Here is a 22,112-nt window from a genome sequence, read left to right as displayed (position 1 = left end):
TAGGAAGAGCATGTATCTCAACTAATTCGAAACTTTTAATGCAGTCTTATTCCATCGTGGCAGTTTGCTGCTGTTCTAAATACAATTAAAGAAGCAGAAGTCAAGTAGTAAGGTTTCTAAGTTTTAAAATGTTTTACTTTGTTGACCTTTGGCTTGGAGGAGTTAATTTCTTACATTCTCTATGCTTTTAGGAAGGTATTGGAAGTCTAAAAATCAGAAAGAAAACAGAAATGCTTTCAGATGATAGAGGGCAGTAAAATCCCGAGCGGTAGAAAGTATGCATACTGTATCTTAACAGACTGCAGATATCAGGTAGTATTACTACAAGCAATGACGGAAAAATATGACACCTTCCAGAAAGGTGTAATTTGCGTTTGCTGGGTAGACTAGAATAGAAGTGAGTTTACTGTATGTAAAAAAAAAAAAGAAGGAATGTATTGTATGTGTAACCCTCTTTGCCCGGCATCATACAGAGTTACATTAAATGTCTCATTAAATGGCTTACCTAGTCTGTACTGTGTTACCTTGTCAGGGGGCTGGATTTGTGCAGGCTGGGAGTTGGTAACGCAATGATGGGCACCAAGAACTTTATTCATACAAACAGCATCTTTATTCATCACCGTTGATAAAGGCTCAATCACAGCATATACATTACATCTTTTATATTCTCTTCAGTGTTTACTGTTTGTGATGTCTGTATGCTCTTCTCTAGTTGCCCCCAATCTCGGTCCGCTTAACTCCTTACAGGTTACTTAAATAATCCCTCTGCTGTGTACCATCAGTAGTGCTCCATCTCCTGTGAGCCCCTGCCGGGCCTTGTACTACTCTCTCGGTCTGCAGTCAGTATCCCCATCTTGAGTACTGAATGTTGTCTCATAACCTTCTGGGGGAGAGTCAGCTATGGACCCTCCGATTGGGTTGGTCCAGCTATGCCTCGGGGCTGAGCTTGAAGAACCCCTTCTAAGCATAGGTTTCCTATATGTGAATCACAAGAGAAGTGTGGAACCATACCTGGGGATGCTATCTGAGTAGGGCACTCTACTTAACTATAAAACAATAAAGGGGATTCTTTCCCTATCCTAAACTAGTAGAGAAGGAGAAAAACTGGAAGAGCACTACTGTAGGTATCAAAAAAGTAGAAAGGAGGGTGCGTATCTCATAAAAAGGTTATTTATTGGTCATGGAAAAACAGGGCAATGGAGAGCCCTACCAACGTTTCACGCTTCACAGAGCGCTTTCTCAAGGTCTTTTTTTTCTCCTTCTCTACTAGCCTACCCCTTGGACGGAAGCACACCTGGGGATCCCTCACCTTTGGATCGCATGGACTGTGCAGCACTCAGAGTGAGTCAATCGCTTGCTAAATGTTTTCCTGTTCAGGACTTTATTTAGACAATTGGTACGTTATAGGGTGTTATTATGCTCAATCTTCCTGGTGTTATTGTTAACAACAGCGTCACTTATTAGTGAGCTTACCATCTGGGACTGCAACCCAGTACCTGTCTTCTATCAAGTTTATGTTTAGTGGTCCCCCCTACAAGTATCTGGTTATTCACTCATTCATTTATCCTACTGTTGGGGTCTTTAGCATTATGCAGTCACATGGTCTGCCTATCATAAACTAATCAATATTTGAACATATATACACTATTCACAGTGAGGTCCATCCTCTACAACTCCTCTAGGGGCCTGCTTTCCATAAATGTCTCCCTAATTATATACTGTATATCCTATGATGAGATCACTATCACCATACAGGGCTCATCTTCTGCCTAATCACCCTGCACCATGTGATGGAAAGGGGGCATTACTCTGTGTGGGCCTACACCATTACCCTATATTGCCATAGTAATCTCAAAGAGGGGTTACATATGATATCACATGTGGATCTTAAAACTATGATAACTATATCATCATTCAGTGGCTTATAAGTTTTGTAGCAGCCCATTCACTTGAATGAGCTATTAAGTGTTTTACTAATAATTGTTGTTTTAAAATATCTAGTGTCCATTTATATCTTTTTTGCTTTTCTTTTTGGAAATGTAAGTTATGCATTTATTTTATGGTGTCTATCTTATGAAAGTAATTAAACAGTATTGTATATTATAAGAATTTATAAAAGAAAAATTGAACAATAAGAAAATTGGATGATTCTTTTTATCTGAGTACAGTATATTTATGTGTGAGGAGCTGCTTAGTACAGTAGGTTACAGTAACTAATGCTACATATATACTTTATATCATTAAACATTAATTAACTAAAACCTCATTAAGAAGTGAGGGATCTGTGGGAACAGGAAGACATTGCCACCAAGAAAATAATAAATACAATATGATAAAGATGGTGGGGGAGTGGCTGTAGCAAAGTAAAGAAATTAAGAACATAACTGTGTTCTGGTGCATTTATCAATTTCCTGCTTATATAAAATGTAAGAAAAAGTTTCCTCTATGTGATGCAAATTGCTATCTATAAAAATGTACGCCACTTTAAATTTGCCAGATTATTTTGACACCGATACAAGATTATAATGTGTTGTTTCAACCTCTGTGTCATATTTTTATCTTATGTTTGCACCAAAACAATCAAAGTCTAATGTGAATTAAACTTTTCTGCCTAATACTATACAGCACATGTAGGAAACCACCTTACATTTCATGTATCTCACTGACACTCTAGAAATCACTCACTGACACACGTTGCAAAACATGGAGCAGAGATCTTGATACATTTTTATGCTAGACCACATGACGTCGTGGCTATGCCCTGCCACACCCAAAGTGTTAAGAAGACTCATTCCACTCCCCCCACACCGACATGCTGGTGGAGGGGAGTACATGAGAAGGCACTGGCCACCCAATCAGAGCCTGTGTTATGTACACTCACCCAGCACACAGAGTTCTTACAATTTTATGATAACTTACTAGAGTGCTGTTTAGGTGTGACCACCTTATATTGGTTTAAGATACCCTCCCACCTACTCTCAGGTGATCTGCTAATGGCAAGGTATAAAATACATTTACATTTATAAGTCAGATAATCTTTCCCCATAAAAATGAAAGAAAAAATTAGGGGGAATTCAGCTCAATTACATGGTTAAAAAAATGTTATAATAATTTGAAGTTAGGACTTGCCTGACCTAGGGTTACGTTAATGTGGTAAACAAGCTTATCATACTTTTGCTAAATTATTTACTGTAACTTAAACCTTTATTTAAATGATTTTTTTGGTGGGGAAATAGGTACTGTAAAGATGTGCAGGCTTTTTGCAGCATTGTAAAAGTAATAACAGGTTTTTATAATGATGGAATGTTGTGTTTTAGTAAATGATGATGTGCGTTGATCTTGTTTTTCACCTAGTCAGTGCTCCCATGGCTCTGGGAGCCTGGCTTCCTCTTTTAAGGTATCGTGAACAAGCCATTCCACTTACTATGGAAATGCAAGATATGTTTGTAAGCGAAACACACAGATTCAATATATGATTAAACATGCTAAATGGATACCAGTTAATAGTAGCATATGTTTGTAACTGAATGATGACTATTATTTGCTTGAGTCTAAATATCTTTGCATTTCACAGCTTTCACCACACAATTCCATTTGCTTTCTTTGCGGTCCAATTTCTGTTTCTTGTTGTGTTGAAAGAGATCATGATCATCTTCATCTTCCGCCTCCGATATGATCTCCATTTTCTGAATGATCAGCTTAATAAGTTCATGCTGCTTCTGCATGACTGTAGACAGATCCTTCAACCTAAACACACAAAGGCAGATATAAATATAAACATATTACAATGTATGCATATACATATATCCAGTGGTTGACAAATCACCAAAAAATCTACTCGCCACACAAAAAAATCTACTCGCCACCTACTGTAGTACCAAACGTGTGCTGCTTGGGCCAATATTTACTCGCCCGGGGGTTAAATCCACTCGCCCGGGGCGAGCAAATGTATAGGTTTGTCGAACACTGCATATATCAAATGAATGTCCCAATAGATACAGTAGCTATTTAACTTCATTATAGATCTGTATTTAACTTCAAAGAAAAATGAACGGGATTACAGAAATGTGTCAAAATGCAGACTCATCAGCGTCTGATGATATGATAACAAATCCCATTTTAAGCCTGTTCTGGAATCCTCTAACAGATGATAGCTACACATTACTAATCTTAAAATAATGGCATACATTATGTTTTACGTCTATCATACATCTAAATACATTTGGTTGTGATATAATTTGTGCTGGAGTGCACTACATTGTAAACATTATAGTACACGTGTTAATAATTGTTTTAGAGTGACTATGACGGCATCTTCTTAAGCAGAAGGTTAAAACTGCTGGAAGCAGGAACATTCTGGCCAGATGTAGCTATAACAAATAGGGTGTGAGGAACGAAACACACAGAGAGAGATCTCCTATATATGGTGCACACCACTATGTATAAAATGTACAGTGAAAGGATGAATAATCAATCAAATATAACCTGTATTATGACAATGCACAGATATATACTATAAAATAAAGTATTAACAATTATTGTGGTATTTAATGTGTTTTGGTTAATTCATTACTGTTAATAAATGAGTAATTACACAATAATAAAATAACCCTACGGAGAGCTCATGTGTCTCCTTACTTGTTTCCTGATAACAGTATATGCTGCCAATCATTGGAAGAGATAACTAGAAATTAGGCTTGTAGATTTCCTTCTTAAAGATACCAGCTACTGTGGGACAAAGTATAGATTCCGGAGCCTGAATGGCCATGAAAACGTAGTAGTAAGCTTAACTATCACCAAACTCCAGTTATATTGATAGGGATATCAACAAGACAAACTACTGCTATGTTAGATATTTATCTCAATTGATTAGCTAGTCCAACCAAAAGGAGGATACTAATGTGGGTTGATGGAAGATATCAGGCCCTTGGTACTTAAATCAAGTACAGTATAAGGTATCTGTCAAATACTACCAGGCCTGCATCAGCATAATCCATATTGATGACGCAAATAAATTGTACAAATCTGCTGCAAAAGTAATTTAGCAAAGACAAGAAAAACATTTATGTCAAACAAATACAAATGCTGATATTTTTGTTGTCCCTAAATCTATTCAATTTGCTCAGTTTCTCTTTCAATCACACTGCACCTATGTTCTTTCTTACTATCTGTATTTCTATCTCTCTTTCACACTTTTAGGGTGGGATCCACAGAGCTCAGTTAAGTCATGGTTCATAACATCACGTTACCTAAATCAGTAATGGACATTCTCTTCCCTTAGGTTAACACATATTTAGAAACCTAATTATCTGCAAAAACAATCACCATTCGATATTTCATTAGTATATTCCTTTCAATAAGTGATGGAGAGAGAGACTGATCTATTTTAGTACAACAGTGGAGATATACAGTACTTGTTAACACACCTGAGATACAGTACATTGGGCACTATCGCACGGAAACTCTCAGTGAAGTCAATGGTACAGTAGTTTCTGTGTAATAGTCCCCGATCTGCACGATCACAGTTTAATTAAAAAACTCCCTTAGACCCAAAATGCACTAAGCACAGTTAGGCTATTTAACCTAACACTAACCTAAATTAACAATAAACAGAATAACCTAACGTTAACCCAGTGTAAGGAAAGAGAGACTATATGTGAAACACTGTACCTCCCCAAACAGACCTATATACTAGCGGTGCGCAAAGTGTGGGGCGCGAGATTCGCTACAGGGGGCGGGGGGGTTACAGAGGCCCTGCGCACGCTTCCCGGAGGCATTTAAATTAATGCCGGGGGAGCTGCAGGGCCTCTATAACCCGCACTTACCTTGATTCAGACACTCCTGGTGACGTGTCGCTATGGCAACGCAAAGTCAAATGACGCCGCAGAGTCATGTGATGTCACGTTGCCATGACAACATGACACCAGTACGTCTGAATCAAGGTAAGAGGGGGGGGGGGAGCACAAGAAAAGAGGAGGAAATCCAGCAGGGGGGCGCAGGGAAAAACGATTGTGCCCCCTGCTTTATACAATACTATGTAGCCCCCTTTTTCTATACCTAAGCGAAATATGCTGGCAACTATGTATGCTGCTGTACCTGTATGCTCACAGGAGGCATAAGTCTCCACTTTTGGGAGCCTGGGGTGAGCTCTGTCTCCTTGCAGGCTGCGCCTCCACCTATGAGGGATCCCAGCGTTGGCGGGATAACCCCTCACAGGAACATACATTACTAAGCAATACACCGCACAATGTATATAACTAATCTTTACTGTACGCAACTCTAAACACAGATAACACACAATATCAGATAATGCAGTGACTCCACACACTGAGTGGTTCCCTCAAAGTACTGAGGGTGCCATGGCACCAATAACCCCTGGTGTCCATCCCAGCAATCCCAGCCAAATGTGAAGTAGCGGTAACCCCTGTGAATGTTGGTGCACATTGGGTACATGACTGGGTACTCCAGTACCCAGGTGCCGCTTCCAGAGGTGTATTGGAGTAGGCAGCGTGGTCTCCGACAATAATTCCCCTCTCTCCTAAGGGTCCAAATCCTCCTTGTGGCGTGAGCTCCAGCCGGAGGATCTCACCCAACGTCACAAAATTTCTTACTGCAATCTAAGTTCGAGATAGCTATGGAGAGGAACCTCGCTCTAAAACCCCTTGGTGGAGGAGGCGTGCTGCCTAGGGAGTAGGTCAATGAATGACTAGGCAAGTGTATCTAAAGAAATACACAAAAGAGTCCCTTTGTAGGCGCACCGCAGACCTTTATGGAATAAAATGGTCAGGGGTGAAATGTGTAATTGGTGTAATTCTTTAATTTTATTAAATTCAGTGAAGGTGTAATTAAAACAGTATACGTTCTAGTACTCAGTTGAATATACTGTGTTAAAAGATAGACGCTAGAAGGTCTATATGGTCTACCAAACGCCCCCTGTAGCTTATGAATAGAAAATAGTTCTGGTGGTTTCAGAGACTATTGTAGATCACTTTAATAGCCTGGGCGTTATTGCTGCATCTCCATCTGTAGTTGGGTGTTTCATGGGGCAGACACTAATGCAGATTATCACTTGTGGTGTGATTATCCGATATGGAGCAGAGTTGCTGTGGTATGTTACTCACAGTAGCCGAGTGATATCTGGGTATACACGTGATTGTTTATTTATCTCCCGTTGTAGACAGGTCAGACCTGTTGGGACTGCTGTAAGAGACCTACACACTCAGCGCACGCGTCATCTGTTTATGCCATCATGCTCATTGTATTTATACAGTGTGAAGGCTGATTCCCGTGCCCTTCGTACAGGTAAGTATGGCTAGTCCCTGTTGTGCCAGGGATCATCACAGGATTTCCCTGTGTAAGCGAGCTGGGTTAGGGATGTGAATGCTCTGCGCTCCAAACGGGATTCTGGCTGCGCGTGCGTCAGATACGGTCGATCTGTGCTCCAGTGGAGACTCTGACTGCGCATGCGTGAGAACGGGACGGTATCGCTGCCTAAACCATGATGTCCGTATATACAAGGTTGATTCCCGTGCCCTACATTCAGGTAAGTGTGGCTAGAGTATCTATGAGACCATCAGGAACTACACTCTGTTAGCTGATTAAATCTAGCCCGTTGGTGGTTAGCTGGAGTGTGTAGTAGCCCCAGGCAGCACTGCCCTGTGGCAGTGCTAACACCTCTTTAAATGGGTGTATCAACTCAGGAAACGGAGATGCATATCGTTAGTTGAAAAAGTTTTTTGGCAGCAGGAAAGTGAAAGTTTGAGCAGTGCTCAGTACAGCTGCAGGAGGTTTAGGTAGAGTCTGTCGGCAAAAGACCCGACATGCCGCATGTTTCGTCGATTCCTGCGACTTCTTCCGGGGTGGGCGTATCCGCGTCTGTAGTCGCTCATTTATACCCGGTGGTTAAAACTTTCACTTTCCTGCTGCCAAAAAACTTTTTCAACTAACGATATGCATCTCCGTTTCCTGAGTTGATACACCCATTTAAAGAGGTGTTAGCACTGCCACAGGGCAGTGCTGCCTGGGGCTACTACACACTCCAGCTAACCACCAACGGGGCGCTCTTACCAGTATCTATGAGACCATCAGGAACTACGCTCCGTTAGCTGATTAAATCTAGCCCTGGGCGCAATACTGCTTTAACTATCCTCACCTAGGAGTGTCACATAGGACACAGAAACTTGCTTTCTGCTACACACGGATTGTTAAAACACCATGGTGCTGGCAGCGATACCGTCCCGTTCTAACGCATGCGCAGTCAGAGTCTCCACTGAAACACAGACCACCAGTGTAATATAAGACACAGGAATCAGCCTTTACTCTGCATAATCACTACAAGTATCACGATATACGCAGGTGACACATGCGCAGACTGACCTAGTCTCCCACAAACAGTCTCAGCACGACTGACCCGTCTACAACGGGACAGAACTAATCACGGGTATACACCAGGTATCACTAGCTCTAGCTATATATACGGACACTATACTATTACGGCACACGCAGTGACACCGTTTCCTGAGTTGACACAGACGCAGTCAAAATCCGGCGTGGAGCGCAGAGCACTCGCACCCCTAACCTGGCCCGCTTACAAGGGGGATCCTGTGATATTCCATGACACAACAGTGTCTAGCCACACTTACCTGAACGTAGGGCACGGGAATCAACCTTGTATACACGGACATCACGGTGTAGGCAGCGATACCATCCCGTTCTCACGCATGCGCAGTCAGAGTTTCCACTGGAGCACAGACCGACCGTATCTGACGCACGCGCAGCCAGAATCCCGTTTGGAGCGCAGAGCATTCACATCCCTAACCCAGCCCGCTTACACAGGGAAATCCTGTGATGATCCCTGGCACAACAGGGACTAGCCATACTTACCTGTACGAAGGGCACGGGAATCAGCCTTCACACTGTATAAACACAATGAGCATGATGGCATAAACAGATGACGCGTGCGCTGAGTGTGTAGGTCTCTTACAGCAGTCCCAACAGGTCTGATCTGTCTACAACGGGAGATAAATAAACAATCACGTGTATACCCAAATATCACTCGGCTACTGTGAGTAACATACCACAGCAACTCTGCTCCATATCGAATAATCACACCATAAGACACCGAGCAAGTGATATTCTGCATTAGTATCTGCCCCATGAAACACCCAACTACAGATGGAGATGCAGCAATAACGCCCAGGCTATTAAAGTGATCTACAATAGTCTCTGAAACCACCAGAACTATTTTCTATTCATAAGCTACAGGGGGCGTATGGTAGACCATATAGACTTTCTAGCGTCTATCTTTTAACACAGTATATTCAACTGAGTACTAGAACGTATACTGTTTTAATTACACCTTCACTGAATTTAATAAAATTAAAGAATTACACCAATTACACATTTCACCCCTGACCATTTTATTCCATAAAGGTCTGCGGTGCGCCTACTAAGGGACTCTTTTGTGTATTTCTTTAGATACACTTGTCTAGTCATGCAATCTAAGTTCCTAAGACTTGGTGCCCTAGCCATTGACAAACCGATTGCTTCCCTAGTCAGACTCTGATCTGCAGGCCATATCCCTAAGACCTGGAAAACTGTCAGAGTTGTCCCAATCTTCAAAAGTGGGGACAAAAATACTGTCTCAAACTACAGGCCAATCTCTCTTCCCCCAATACTATCCAAAGTCATGGAAAAATGTGTTCACTCCCAATTAATCGATTATTATATCAAGACACATTTCGCTAGCGAATTGCAATCTGGCTTTCGCCCCACACACTCCATGGTAACTACCCTGCTAAAAGTTTGCAATGAGATTCAGAGTGGAATGAAACTGGGACAACTCACTGGTGCAATATTTCTAGATTTTGCAAAGGCTTTTGATACTGTTGTACATGTTAACTTGCTTAAAAAACTCCAGTCGTCTGGAATAGGGAAGCATGCTTTAAACTGGTTTCATTCCTACCTATCAGGTAGATCCCAACATTGCCTATCCCAGGCTCTAAATCCACCCCCTTCGATATCCCCTGCGGTGTCCCGCACGGCTTTGTTCTGGGGCCCCTACTCCTCTCAGTGTTCATAATGATCTTCCTACCGCTTGTAAGGAAGCTTCAATACACATGTATGCAGATGACACAATCTTATATGCCCACAGCCCTAGCCTCTCCGACCTTGAACACATACTTCAATCTGACTTTTTGCGACTTGAAAATTGGATCTCCCAAAACAAACTGTTTTTAAACCTGACAAGGCTGTAACAATGGTACTCGGGACCAAGGTGTGAGGATTTGCCGTTCTGGTACATCTCTCCCCTTAACCCATACTTGCCCCTCTGATCTCTGTGGTACCCAAATCAAGCAACCCAGCGCGGGTACTGCACAGACCCCGTCGGCCTCTTCTCTCTCTGGGCACAGGGGGCGCTCCTGTTACTCGGGGCCTGACGCGCGGCACGTGTGTGTTGCATGGTCTCCTCGTCGGGCATCAGTCTCCGCCAATCGGTCCCACCTTCGCCCTGACGTCAGACCTGCATGGCGTGGCTATACTCCTCCTTCGTTCCCGCGGGTCCCGCCTCTGGCCTCCACCCCCATACTGGCGCGGGGGTAGTGACGCGCAATGACTGTGCACGACCGGGTCGCCTACATGATGTGCGGGTTGCGTGGGTTACGCGCAACGTGCGCACGCTCTGATGCGGTCGCAGTTGGCTGTTCAATAGGATGCACCTGCGCGATCCAGCAGCTTATCCTGAACCGCAGCTCTACTTCCTGGTTGCCTCCCAGTGGTGGGAGGGCCCTTAAATATGCTCCAACTGCTCTTAGTCTTTGCAGAGCATAACTCCTGTTTGTGTGACGCTGAACCTCATCTCCTGGACTCTGTCTGCATGGTCTTGCTGCCTGACCCTGCCTGGATATCTACCTGTGACTCTCTCCTGCACAGACCTTGGCTTGGATATGACTACTCTGCTCTCTCCTACTCTGACCCTGGCTTTGGATTACTACGACGCTGCTTTCTCCTGCACTGACCCTGGCTCTGGCATTACGACTACTCTACCCTCTCCAATCCTGACTTCGGCTACGTACCCCAACGATCCGCTACTCTACACTCCTAGACACGGCAAGTACCTCGTTTACGTTGACCTCTATTATCCTGATCCAGCCTGCACGACAATTCTAAGCTCTAGACGCGTCCTCGCTGTTGTAGTCGGCGTTCTATCTAATTCCCTACCTCAGCCCCGCGGTCGTGTCACGTTTGTGGTGAGCTACACGTTACACAAGGCTACATTTTTAAAGCTCTCAATGACTGAGCTCCAGATCAGAACCAGCGCTAATACCATCCTAGCCCCTTTTACTAGTTTAAAATACTTGGGCATATGGTTTGACTCCCATTTAACATTTGGGATGCACATTGATACCAAGACATCCAAAACCTATGCCAAACGAGGTGTACTTTATAGGAACAAATCTCTCCAAGTCTACTGGTCAGAAAGCGTATCGCACAGCAGATGCTAATGCCAATTATAGATTATGGGACATAGTATACGGCTCAGCACTCCAAACCCAACTTTGCAAACTTGAGACTCTCTACAATTCAAAATGCCATTTTGTTCTCCAATGTTTTGTTCTCCAATGCAACTACAATACACATCACTGCGAAATGTTCAAAGAACTAGATTGTTCATCACTTGAGTCTAGGCGCAAAGTTCATCTTTCTTGTCTTGCCTTCACATAATTTCTGGACAAGCTACCTTTCTATCTGAACGAGCTCCTCACCCCTACCACATGCAACACTTATCATCTGAGATCTGATTCCAAAAGACTGTTCATGGTCCCAAAGTTCAGCAAAGTATCCGGCCACTCCTCCTTCTCTTACCGTGCACCCCAAATCTGGACTGTCACAGCCCCACCAGTCTAAGTTCTTTCAAAACTTAAGCTGTCTCACGTTTTAATCTGGTCTGTAACTGTTATATATGCCCAAAATATATATTATCTTTAACTGTGTGTAGCCATGTGTAAACATGGTGTACATCTATTTCTCATGCTGGCAGTAATCCTGGGAAGTATGCAGGGGTGCCAGCAACAATCATGGAGGTTTGCCCTCAAACCCTGGTGAGGTGTCATATGTAATAAAGGAAGTGACAAAATGCATTGTGTCCACTATTAGTGACACAGAGGTGGGTTTGTTTCTGGAGGTTATATAAGACACAGCACTGCCTAAAGTTGGTGTGTTAACAAGGAGATCTGAAGTAGTCTACCAGAGTGTCTGCCGCAGTTCAAGTCTGTCAGAGTCAAGTGCAAGCTGATTCCACACTGTGTCCATGGACCTGGCACAGATGGTGATCTCCCTTAGGGGAGAGGTGAAACAACTCCATTAAGAGAGGAGGAACCTTCTGAAGGGGGGTACCTCAACAAGATGAGCGGCTAAGCACGACCTCTATGGGGGGCAGTCTGCCTATGGAGATGACATTAAAGATGCCCTGGTTCAAAAGATCCCTTCTGTGTGAGAGTGAAGTTATTCCACAGAAGGATGCACCAAGAAGGAGCTCCCCATGGGATACTTCCCCTGCTGCTGTAGAGATCCGTATGGGGTGGAGGCGCTGTAACCGAATGTGAGTTGGACTCAGAGCACACTACCTCAGACGCCTGTCATGGTGATATTCCCCATACCAACCTAGCGGGAGACTCAGGAGTCCTGTTACCAGCAGGTGCACCACATCACACAGACATGTAATGGGGGCCGATTAGACCACAGGGGCCAATCTGAGATGAGGTGGGGGCCGTAGAACCATTACATGTGTATGAAATGTCTTGTATATAATGTATACCCTGTTCACTGATGTAACTACATATTTGTAACAATGTATTATTTGTCATCATAACTCTATGCCCAGGACATACTTGAATACGAGAGGTAACTCTCAATGTATTACTTCCTGGCAAAACATTTTATAAATAAATAAATAATATTTCAGTGTCTGGATGGGAATAACTGCAGGCGTTATTTGTAGCTAATGCAAGATAGTGCTAATTTAACCTAACGTTAAGACTATGCTAATGAGTTAAACAATAGCTCTTCTTTTTGCAATATAATTACCTTTGTGGATTTGCGTTAAAATCAGGGCTGCATACCAATCGACCCGGCGGGAGAGTGCCCCGCGCCACACTCCCTTCCCCCCCCCTCTCTTTCTTCCTGTGTTCCCCTTTTTTCCCCTCACCCTTTTTGGATACGTGTTAAAGTACAACGAAATGTTTTGGTACAATGTCTGCGGATACTATGACTGTACATGTACTGTATGCTTATGAATAACACAATAAAACCAAAGTTATAAAAAAAAAAAATCGGGGCCGCCCGTTACTAATTTAGGTACCTGACGGTATATGCCCTAATTGAACTGAGCTTAGTGTATCTGGCCTTTAGTCTCTCACACTGTACGCAACGAGCTTTCTAATGATCTCTATTTCCAGCTCTGTATCATACTGTATAATGGTAGTGTTTTTTTCTCGTCAAATTTTGCCCAAGGAGTCCCATAGGCAGAGCACAATGGGGGTTATGTAACCATGTTTTCCACTGACAAAAAATGAAAGAAAATTGAGACCTCAATATATTTTGCTCCAGTTTACCATCCAGGACACTTTGCTACTGTAACTAACTGTAATACTTTCATTTTGAAAACACCAGCCCTGAAACATGTCTTGTGACAGAAGATTGCTCAGTAAATGTGGGAAAGTGTCTTTTTCTTTTTAACTACATCCAGAATAATTAATTTAGATAATGTATCCACTGCCACTACTCTTCATTCTTGAAATGATTTACACAGTACTAAAGCTGTGGAAAAACTCAGAGAAGAAGTGCAAACCTGTTTTTCTGCTTCCAAAGCTCCAGTTCCATAGTTACATCATCGCAGGGATGTTCTGTTTTAAAAACGTCACAACTCAAGAAATAATTAAGTATGTGCTAAAAATAAAAGAAAAAAAAGATTTTTTAACTTGTCCTCAATACATTTTTAAATAAGAAATATATATTTAATAGTGAAGAGGCTTGAAGTGAACTGTAAATAAATACATTTTAGGCCTTACCAATATTAATTGACTAATAACTATTCTAAACTGCTAAATGATAATATATGGCCACAAATATAGTGTTCACGAATGTGCTCTTTGCTCATATGTATGTCCAAACCGTAATATCTAAATTAGAAATAGAACAGTATATACTTCAAAAAATTTCACAACCTACAACGGATCTACAGTATAATTCGTAGATCTATTAGCCGTAATATAATCAATATAGTTGCTGATTGTTACGTTTTATGATGGTCCAATAAAATGTCTGAGACATTAGAAAAGCAGCATCAAAAGGAAAAGTACAAATTGTACTTACCGAATCGATAGCAACTCCCCATACTCTTGGCTTGTTGGGATAGACGGTAATCTTGTCCTTATCCACCCTCTTCAAGACCCAATAGGGCAGTTTCTTCTCTAAATTTGTATGAAGACTCACCTAATTACAACCCCCCTCCCCCAAAATATGTATTAATATGTATTAGTGTACATTTTTATATTTAATGTAGAAAAAAATGAACTACAGATTTTACAGTATTTGCTTAAAATAATGTGTAGTGGGTTTCTCTGCCCCTTTCAACAGACATTGAGTATTTGTAGTGTGTGTTGCATATATTATCCTTGGTTACCAGTTTCGTATTTGTGCTTTCTTATTTTGGTGTGGAAACAAAGGACCAGATCCATAAATGGGTCCTAAGTTTTTGCATGCTATATCTCCAAGTCATATGGATGGAAGCTTGGATTTGCTAAAGATTAGCACCCCTTTGTGTATCTGGGCCAAATAGTTACCACATTTATTTATATACAGTAGTAACAGGCAACCATTTACCATTTTTTTAAATTAAAAGAGTAAGTCTGCTGGTGATAATGTGAAACAATCACATTTATTCAACTATTGAATGTATCATGACTGGCTTTCTACCTCTATGGCATGGGGGGGGGGGGAATGGTAATGATGAATAATTAACTTTTCCAGGAAAGTTATTTTGCTATATTTTTTATCTAATAATGTTTTTAAATAGTATGTTGCAATAATACCAGTTACTGTATATACCTGTTCTATATAATACCGAACGATTTTAGTTTAATTTAAAAAGTAAGCACTATTGCAATAGGTACATAGCATATGTAGGCATGGGTTCCATTGAATCACAATACATTTTAAAGGTTTCCCAGTTCTTAAATGGTTGGAAACCTTTATACACAAATGTTATGTTAACCTCTCTTTTAATCATCTTTTTGCTATCTTGCAGTTTTGGGAGTGGCTTTATGGAAAAGATAGGAAGGAGTTTCAAGACGCACATTTAATTGGCTGTTTAACTATTAATAAACACATTTCTTCGATTTGATATTGCTGCAAAAACTATTTTAATGGTCAAGTAGGCATACTTTGCAGGGTGTTATGCACATGTATAGTATGAACATGTTGATTTGTATTTCAGCAGCTATGAAAGGATGTCGGAGTTACGACACAGAAGATAGTACCTGCTGCTCACCTATTATGAAGTAAGTAATTATATTAGTACATAGGGTGCATACAGGAACAATAGCATATATTAACAGAAAGGTTGAAAGATGGATACCCAGAGGATACCTACAGTATTTGCACTCAATATAAACAGATTTAATGGGTGTAGAAATGTAATCCAAGGGTACAAATATCCCTATAAGGCCACTCACAAAATGTGGGTACAGTTAACAAAGCATTTTAATCAACATATATACAAACAATGTGTAAAGGAAAATGATCCTACAAACTCCCTAATTGGATACACACAGTGAGCAACTAAAACTGTGTGAGGATAAGGTATCTCTTCGATGTTGATCACCTCCCCGTATTTTTAATCATTTTCCTTTACACATTGTTTGTATATATGTATATATGTTGATTAAAATGCTTTTTAACTGTACCCACATTTTGTGAGTGGACTTATATGGATATTTGTACCCTTGGATGAAAAATTTTCAGCCATTAAATCTGTTCATAGTGAGTGCAAATAGATATCCTCTGGGTTTATCTTTCAACCATACTGTTATTGGATGTCAGAGTTAATCAGAAATGTGTGACAAATTTGGTGTCAACTCCTTGTGACCTTGGGCAAGAGACTTTATCTCCCTATGTCTCAGGCACCAACAACGATTGTAAGTTCCACGGGGCAGGGAGTGGGTCTGTAAAAATCTCTATGTGCTGCGTACCGTGCACTATATTGTAATCGTGAAGCGCTTTGAGTCCCACTGGGAGAAAACACTATATGAAATAAAGTTATTATTATTAAATGTGTGCAATATTCACCTGCATTGCAATCCTTTTGAGTGCTGCATTCCTTTGTACTTCTGCAATGTCACCAACAGCCAGACCAATCTAGAATTCCATAAAACACATTTAGTTTTTTTCTCGCAGAATAAGAAAATGTTAACTCGATTTAATGCCATGCACGCTTGCAATACATTGTGGTTTATTGATTAAAGTCTCCAAAGATGCAAAACATGGTCAAATCTGGTGGAATAGAATTACAGAAGATTTATCAATTGAAAAACATTTCACTCCAGTGGCATTTACATAGTTACATAGTAGATGAGGTTGAAAAAAGACTTCCATCCATTAAGTTCAACCTATGCTAAATTTAGACGACATATACTTTATTCTATATCTATATTTACAGTATATTGATCAAAAGGGAGGCTAAAAAAAAACATCCCATTGAAATATCAATGATACTTGATAAGGTGAAAAATAAATTCCTTCCTGACTCCAAGAATTGGAAATCAGATTACTTCTTGGATGAACATCCTTCCCATGTTTATTTTTTTTGTATACCTTCCCTTTCTAAAAAGATGTCCAACCTTTTTTTGAACATATCTATTGTATCTGCCATCACAGTCTCCATGGGTAATGTATTCCACATTTATCTTCCCTTACTGTAAATAACCCTTTCCTTTGTTGCTGGTGAAACTGGATGACCCAGAGTTCTTTGTACTGTCCTTGGGATGAGTAGTTCTTTTGATAGCTCCTTGTACTGTCACTGGATATATTTGCATATACTGTAGTGCCGACGAGTATTCTAAAAAAAATCTGGGGAAATCACCAACAAGACCCAGGTACATGCTGGGTACATGCTGCAACATTTCAGTGACTGAATGGGACTGCCAGGGACCCCTGCTGATCCAATGGGCCATTAGTCTCTGCAGAAATGTCACTAAAATGTTTGCAGCATGTACCCAGCATGTACCTGGGTCTTGTTGGTGATATACCCAGATTTTCCAAGGCAAGTTTTAGAATACTCGTCGTCACACCTGTAGTTATCATATCCCCTCTTGGACGCCTAATTTCCCATTTTTTCTCTATTCAACCGGGTGCCATTTGTTAGACACTTTTCACAGACAGGAGACTTTGATAAGAAAACTGCCAACTAACAATATAAAAAACAAACATAATACTAAGCGAATGTGTTAATTTTTAGGTCAAGGCTGTCACAGTTCAACATTAAATTCATATATTCAGAAATAGATGATTAGATGTGGAAAAAATAAAGTCAGTTTAGTTCCTCCAATAAAGAGATGTTTCAAACACTTACAGTAACTACAACTAAACTTTAAATGTTTTGAATAAAACAATAGAATCAAAACACCAATTTTGAAAAAAAAATCAAACGTATTCATGTCCCATATACGGTAGTATTTCATACTAGGTTGCATACACATATAGTCACTCCTCAGCAGATAATTTACATCATAATGAAACAGTGTTGTTGTTCTGTTAAGTCTCTATTTTAACATGGCTTTATTGGTGGTTATTCTTTAATCTGCAATCAGTGCACTGTACCATAGAAACTTAATCTCCTACTGACTTCAGTGGGAGTTTCTGTGCAATAATGCCACCATCGGCAGTACTACAGATTACTAAATAACACCCATATTTGTATTACTAATAATTTAGGGATTTGCAAACGTATCATCAGGGAGAGTCGTATACTAAAGGTAAGTATGTGAATTTGAATGTATATGTAAAATTCATTGGTTGTTCCTGAAATCTGGTGTACTGGTGCTGGAGAGTATAGACTAATTGTGAGCCAATGAAATATCACATTAGTATACATCCTGGGTAACATGCGCTATTCAAAGTAAAAGCAGACTACAGTGTATATAGTGCTTTCTACCTTTTTTATTTACAAAAGGATATTTCAACTATTGAAACGCTATAAGAAAATAAATCAATAAATAAAAAATAAAAAATAGTATAAAATCTGCAAGTCTGTAGTTCTCAAACATCTGAGATAAAAAAATAAAAAAAACAAATATTCAATAAGAACACAATAAAAAGGAGGACACGCCCCCCCGATGGTGAATGGCAGCTTAGAGTGAGAGCTCCATTCCCCCCGGTGCATAATAGCATAAAATAACAGTTAAAACGCTATCGTCTCCTTAATAAAAGCTAAGCGCAACATACATCAACCTACAGAGATGGCTTCTACCAAAACGGTGCGTAGAAAAACACAGCCAGTATCTACATTTTTTAAAAGTAAAGGTACAGCTAAGGCCGGGACTCATGATTCCCCTGAGCAGCACCCAGCAGCAGACCCTGATATGGACAGTTCTGCAGAGGAGCAGGATGATATGGCAGTGGTGCGGAAGAAAGACATGAAGGAGTTTTGCTCCAACATGAAAAAGTTCTTCAAGACAGAGCTCTGGGCACTAAGGAAAGATGTGGATGCCCTGGGGGAGCGTACTGATACCCTGGAGTCTAGGGCAGAAGAGAACACCAGCGCCATATCCCAGACACAAACACAAATGTCCACCCTTAAAGATCAAATCAGATCCCTGGAGGAAAAGATCGAAGACGGGGAGAATCGCGACCGTCGCTGCAATATCCGCCTGCGCGGGGTGCCAGAATCGGTCACAGATCCGGAAGACTTCGCCGCTAAGTGGTTGGAGCATCTGTTCCCAGACCTGACAGAAAGGGACTTAATGCTAGACAGATGCCATAGGGCACTCAGAGGAAGATCCCAGCAGGGGGACCCCCCCAGAGACATCGTTATGCGGTTCCACTGCTATCGGATAAAAGAACAAACATGCAGAATCGCCAGAGAGATGAAAACAGTGGAGTTTGAACACATCAAATTCCAAGTATATCAAGATTTGTCCCCAGCTACCCTGGCAAAAAGAAAGGCATTGACCCCCATAACTAGAGCGCTCCGGGACAAAGAAGTGCGCTACAGATGGCTGTTCCCATGTGCAGTTCTGGTTGTGAAAAACGGTGTTGCACACACACTGAAACATGTGGAGGATGGAGAGGGATTCCTCCGTAAGGTCCTTGGCCCCCCGCAAAGCCCCCCTCACCTGGTAGCTGCTGAAGATGGCGCCCCCTCAACCTCATGGCGCGCAGCTGGGAGCCTACGATCCGCAGCTAGAGTTGTGGAGGAACCGCCGAGCTCCACATAGATTCTGCTAATCAACCCCAATAAACATCTAGATTCTCCCCCAAACTCCCCAGCAGGATCCTCTGGAAGGCCCTAGCCAAGGGGTGCTTGTCCGGGAACCCCCATCGACCCCCCCATGGAGATAAAGAAAACTTTCAGCCCCCGCAGGTCTACTCACATTTTTTGAGGGGCAGCCATCTTCTCCTGCTCCTTCCCCGAAGCGAGCGGGAGCAGCCCTGCTCTTCGCGGGATGCCTCGATGACGTCACTGGCTCCCGCGAGACTTGAGGCGGGACGCATGCGCAGAGGGACACAGCGGCGACGGCACCGGGCGATGACGTGGCCGAAGCCCTAGACGGAACCAACGGAGTCTCACCAGCACCCGGACTCCCCCTCCCTCCCCCCCGAGACCCAAATATGTCCCTGAACCGGCGAGATCTAGCAGCCGGACACACCAGGCGGCGCACCCGGCGATGGGAGCAGAATGAGATGGGACCCGCAGCAGGGGAATCCTTCCAGGCCGGTCCCGATCCCCTTCGACTGCGCAGCTGATTGCATGCGGTGACGCGTCGGCCACTGGGGGACGCAGGAGAATTGTGTACCCTGGCTCCAGCACGTCGTGCGATGTGGCTGGGGGCCATGGGGGAGGGGGGGAAGCGGGGAGGAGTGTGTGGGGGGTGGGGGGAGGGGGGGTGAGTAACAGAGATGCCCATCTGTATATGTGTCTGGATGTCTAGATGCCTGTGTATGTGTGCCTAAGTGCGTGAATGCCTGCCTCTGTCTGTGTGTGTGCGTGTGTATGTATATAAGTGCCTGCCTACCTATGTGTGTGTGGTTATGTGTGTGTATGAGAGTACCTGTATATATGCAAGAGTGCCTGTGGGTATGTGAGGGAGCCTGTGTGTATATGTGTGAGAGTGCCTGTGTCTGTGTATGTATGAGAGTGCCTGTGGGTATGTGAGAGAGCCTGTATGTGTGTGTGTGTGTGTGTGTGTGTGAGAGAGCATATGTGTGTGTATGAGAGAACCTGTGTGTATGTGTGTGAGAGTGCCTGAGGGTGTGTGAGAGAACCTGTGTGTGTGTGTGAGAATGCCTGCGTGTGTGACTGAATATGTGTGTTGCTTGTGATCAGCAACCCCAGCCCAAGCCCGTGAAAGGTGGAGGAGGGGGAAAGTAGCGGGTCCCTCCGCTCAGGCCGTGCCTCCCTGCCGTTCAGGCCTCCCGATCCCGACCACCCCCCGCTCCGTCTCCCGTTCCCTGCAGACCGCATATCACGATCGGTATATGTCGGCGCCTCGCCTGTCAGCAATGCAGGAGCGCTGAGGGAGGGAACGGGGCCTTGACCTTAGAGGGCTGACGGAGTGGGCTGATGGGCGGGGGAGGGGGGATGCAAATGCATGCCGGGGTCATCCGAGGGTTGGGGAATCGGTGGCTGCCTCCTGCTTGACCCCACATGGGAACATGGAACACCATTGGGAGATAGGTCTGCATGTAGTCGACTAACGTCAGCGTCATGTGCGCCAATGGCCCCTCCGCCTTCTTGGATGCCGCTTTTTGGTTACAACACATGCAGACCACCAGTACATTAAACGTTCACCACCCACACATTAAAACACAGAGGCACTTAAAGGAGGGGAGTCCGGCACCCTACCATACAGAGAGTAGACATTCACATATAAGAGGATAATGAAAATTAGGTAACTGGTCCTCTGAACTCCTCACCAACAAGAGTGGTCAGGATTGGTGCTACGAGGACCGCACAATAGGAACCCTTTGGGGGGGCACGGTGCTCCTTACAACCTATACCCACACAGAGGGCAAAAACAGGAGGAGTAGGGAGAAGTGGAGTTTTGGGGGAAACTCTTTAGGTGGATGTTATGTAAATGAGAGTTTTTTATTGCTAAAGTTATAAGTTATACTGTTATTTAACTGTTGTCTGTTTAAAGGAGATGCACCGGCAGGACAGTTCCCTGATCGGCGTGTATGTGTCCTCCGCTACGATCCCTACAGAATAGGGGTCGCAAACAAGTCCCAGGGAAGCCAGGACCCAGCAGGCAGGGAAGATCCCGTCGTCAGTCTGGGCCAAAGGATCCATCCCTTGGGCGCAAGGGCCACTCCCGGGGGCTCCCGGAGTGGGCTCTTGTCTTCATGTTCCTATTTGTTTTTTGTACATTACAGTATCTGTTGTTATGTGTCGTGAACCCAACCCCCTTGTTGTTGACCCTCATGTGCTACTCCCAGTCCCCCCCTCCTCTCCCCCTCCCTCCCCGTTGCCCCCCACTCCCTCCCTACCCTTCCCTCAAATACCTATCTACGAGTAAGCGTCCTGAAGACAGTGATCGTCCGGCCCTACACATGGAAGCCACGGGTAAGTCAAGCAACATAATGATGCGCGAAGTCACACACAGCAATAAATGGCGTTGACTTTTATATCTCACAATGTGCAGGGCTTTAACAACCCCACTAAACGCAAACTAGCCTTCACAGATTATAAAAGAAAACATGCAGATGTGTTGCTCCTACAGGAGACACATTTCAGCAAAACCAATACCCCCAAATATCTTGATAAAGACTTCACCCAGGTTTTTTCGGCCTCTGCTGAAGTCAAAAAGCGTGGAGTTGCCATCCTATTCCATAATAGC

The 22,112-nt window shown here is 42.9% G+C and overlaps 1 protein-coding gene across 2 annotated transcripts in view; it reads right to left on the bottom strand.

Annotated features, from left to right (window-relative positions):
• Nucleotides 1–213: 213 nt before the first annotated feature.
• TRPA1 (transient receptor potential cation channel subfamily A member 1) overlaps nt 214–22,112 on the bottom strand; it is a 115,850-nt gene continuing 93,951 nt past the window's right edge. For both annotated transcript variants that reach the window (XM_075583502.1, XM_075583509.1), the window contains exons 25-28: nt 16,348–16,416; nt 14,374–14,493; nt 13,850–13,947; nt 214–3,747 (exon numbers count right to left, since the gene is read on the bottom strand). In XM_075583502.1, the coding sequence (XP_075439617.1) occupies nt 3,552–3,747; nt 13,850–13,947; nt 14,374–14,493; nt 16,348–16,416 (483 nt within the window). In that variant the 3' untranslated portion in view covers nt 214–3,551. The remainder of the gene's footprint in view (nt 3,748–13,849; nt 13,948–14,373; nt 14,494–16,347; nt 16,417–22,112) is intronic.

This window comes from Ascaphus truei, chromosome 2 (assembly GCF_040206685.1).
Source record: "Ascaphus truei isolate aAscTru1 chromosome 2, aAscTru1.hap1, whole genome shotgun sequence".
Taxonomy (NCBI): domain Eukaryota; kingdom Metazoa; phylum Chordata; class Amphibia; order Anura; family Ascaphidae; genus Ascaphus; species Ascaphus truei.
The sequence above is the reverse complement of the archived record's forward strand: the minus strand, read 5'-3'. Positions and strand labels throughout refer to the sequence as shown.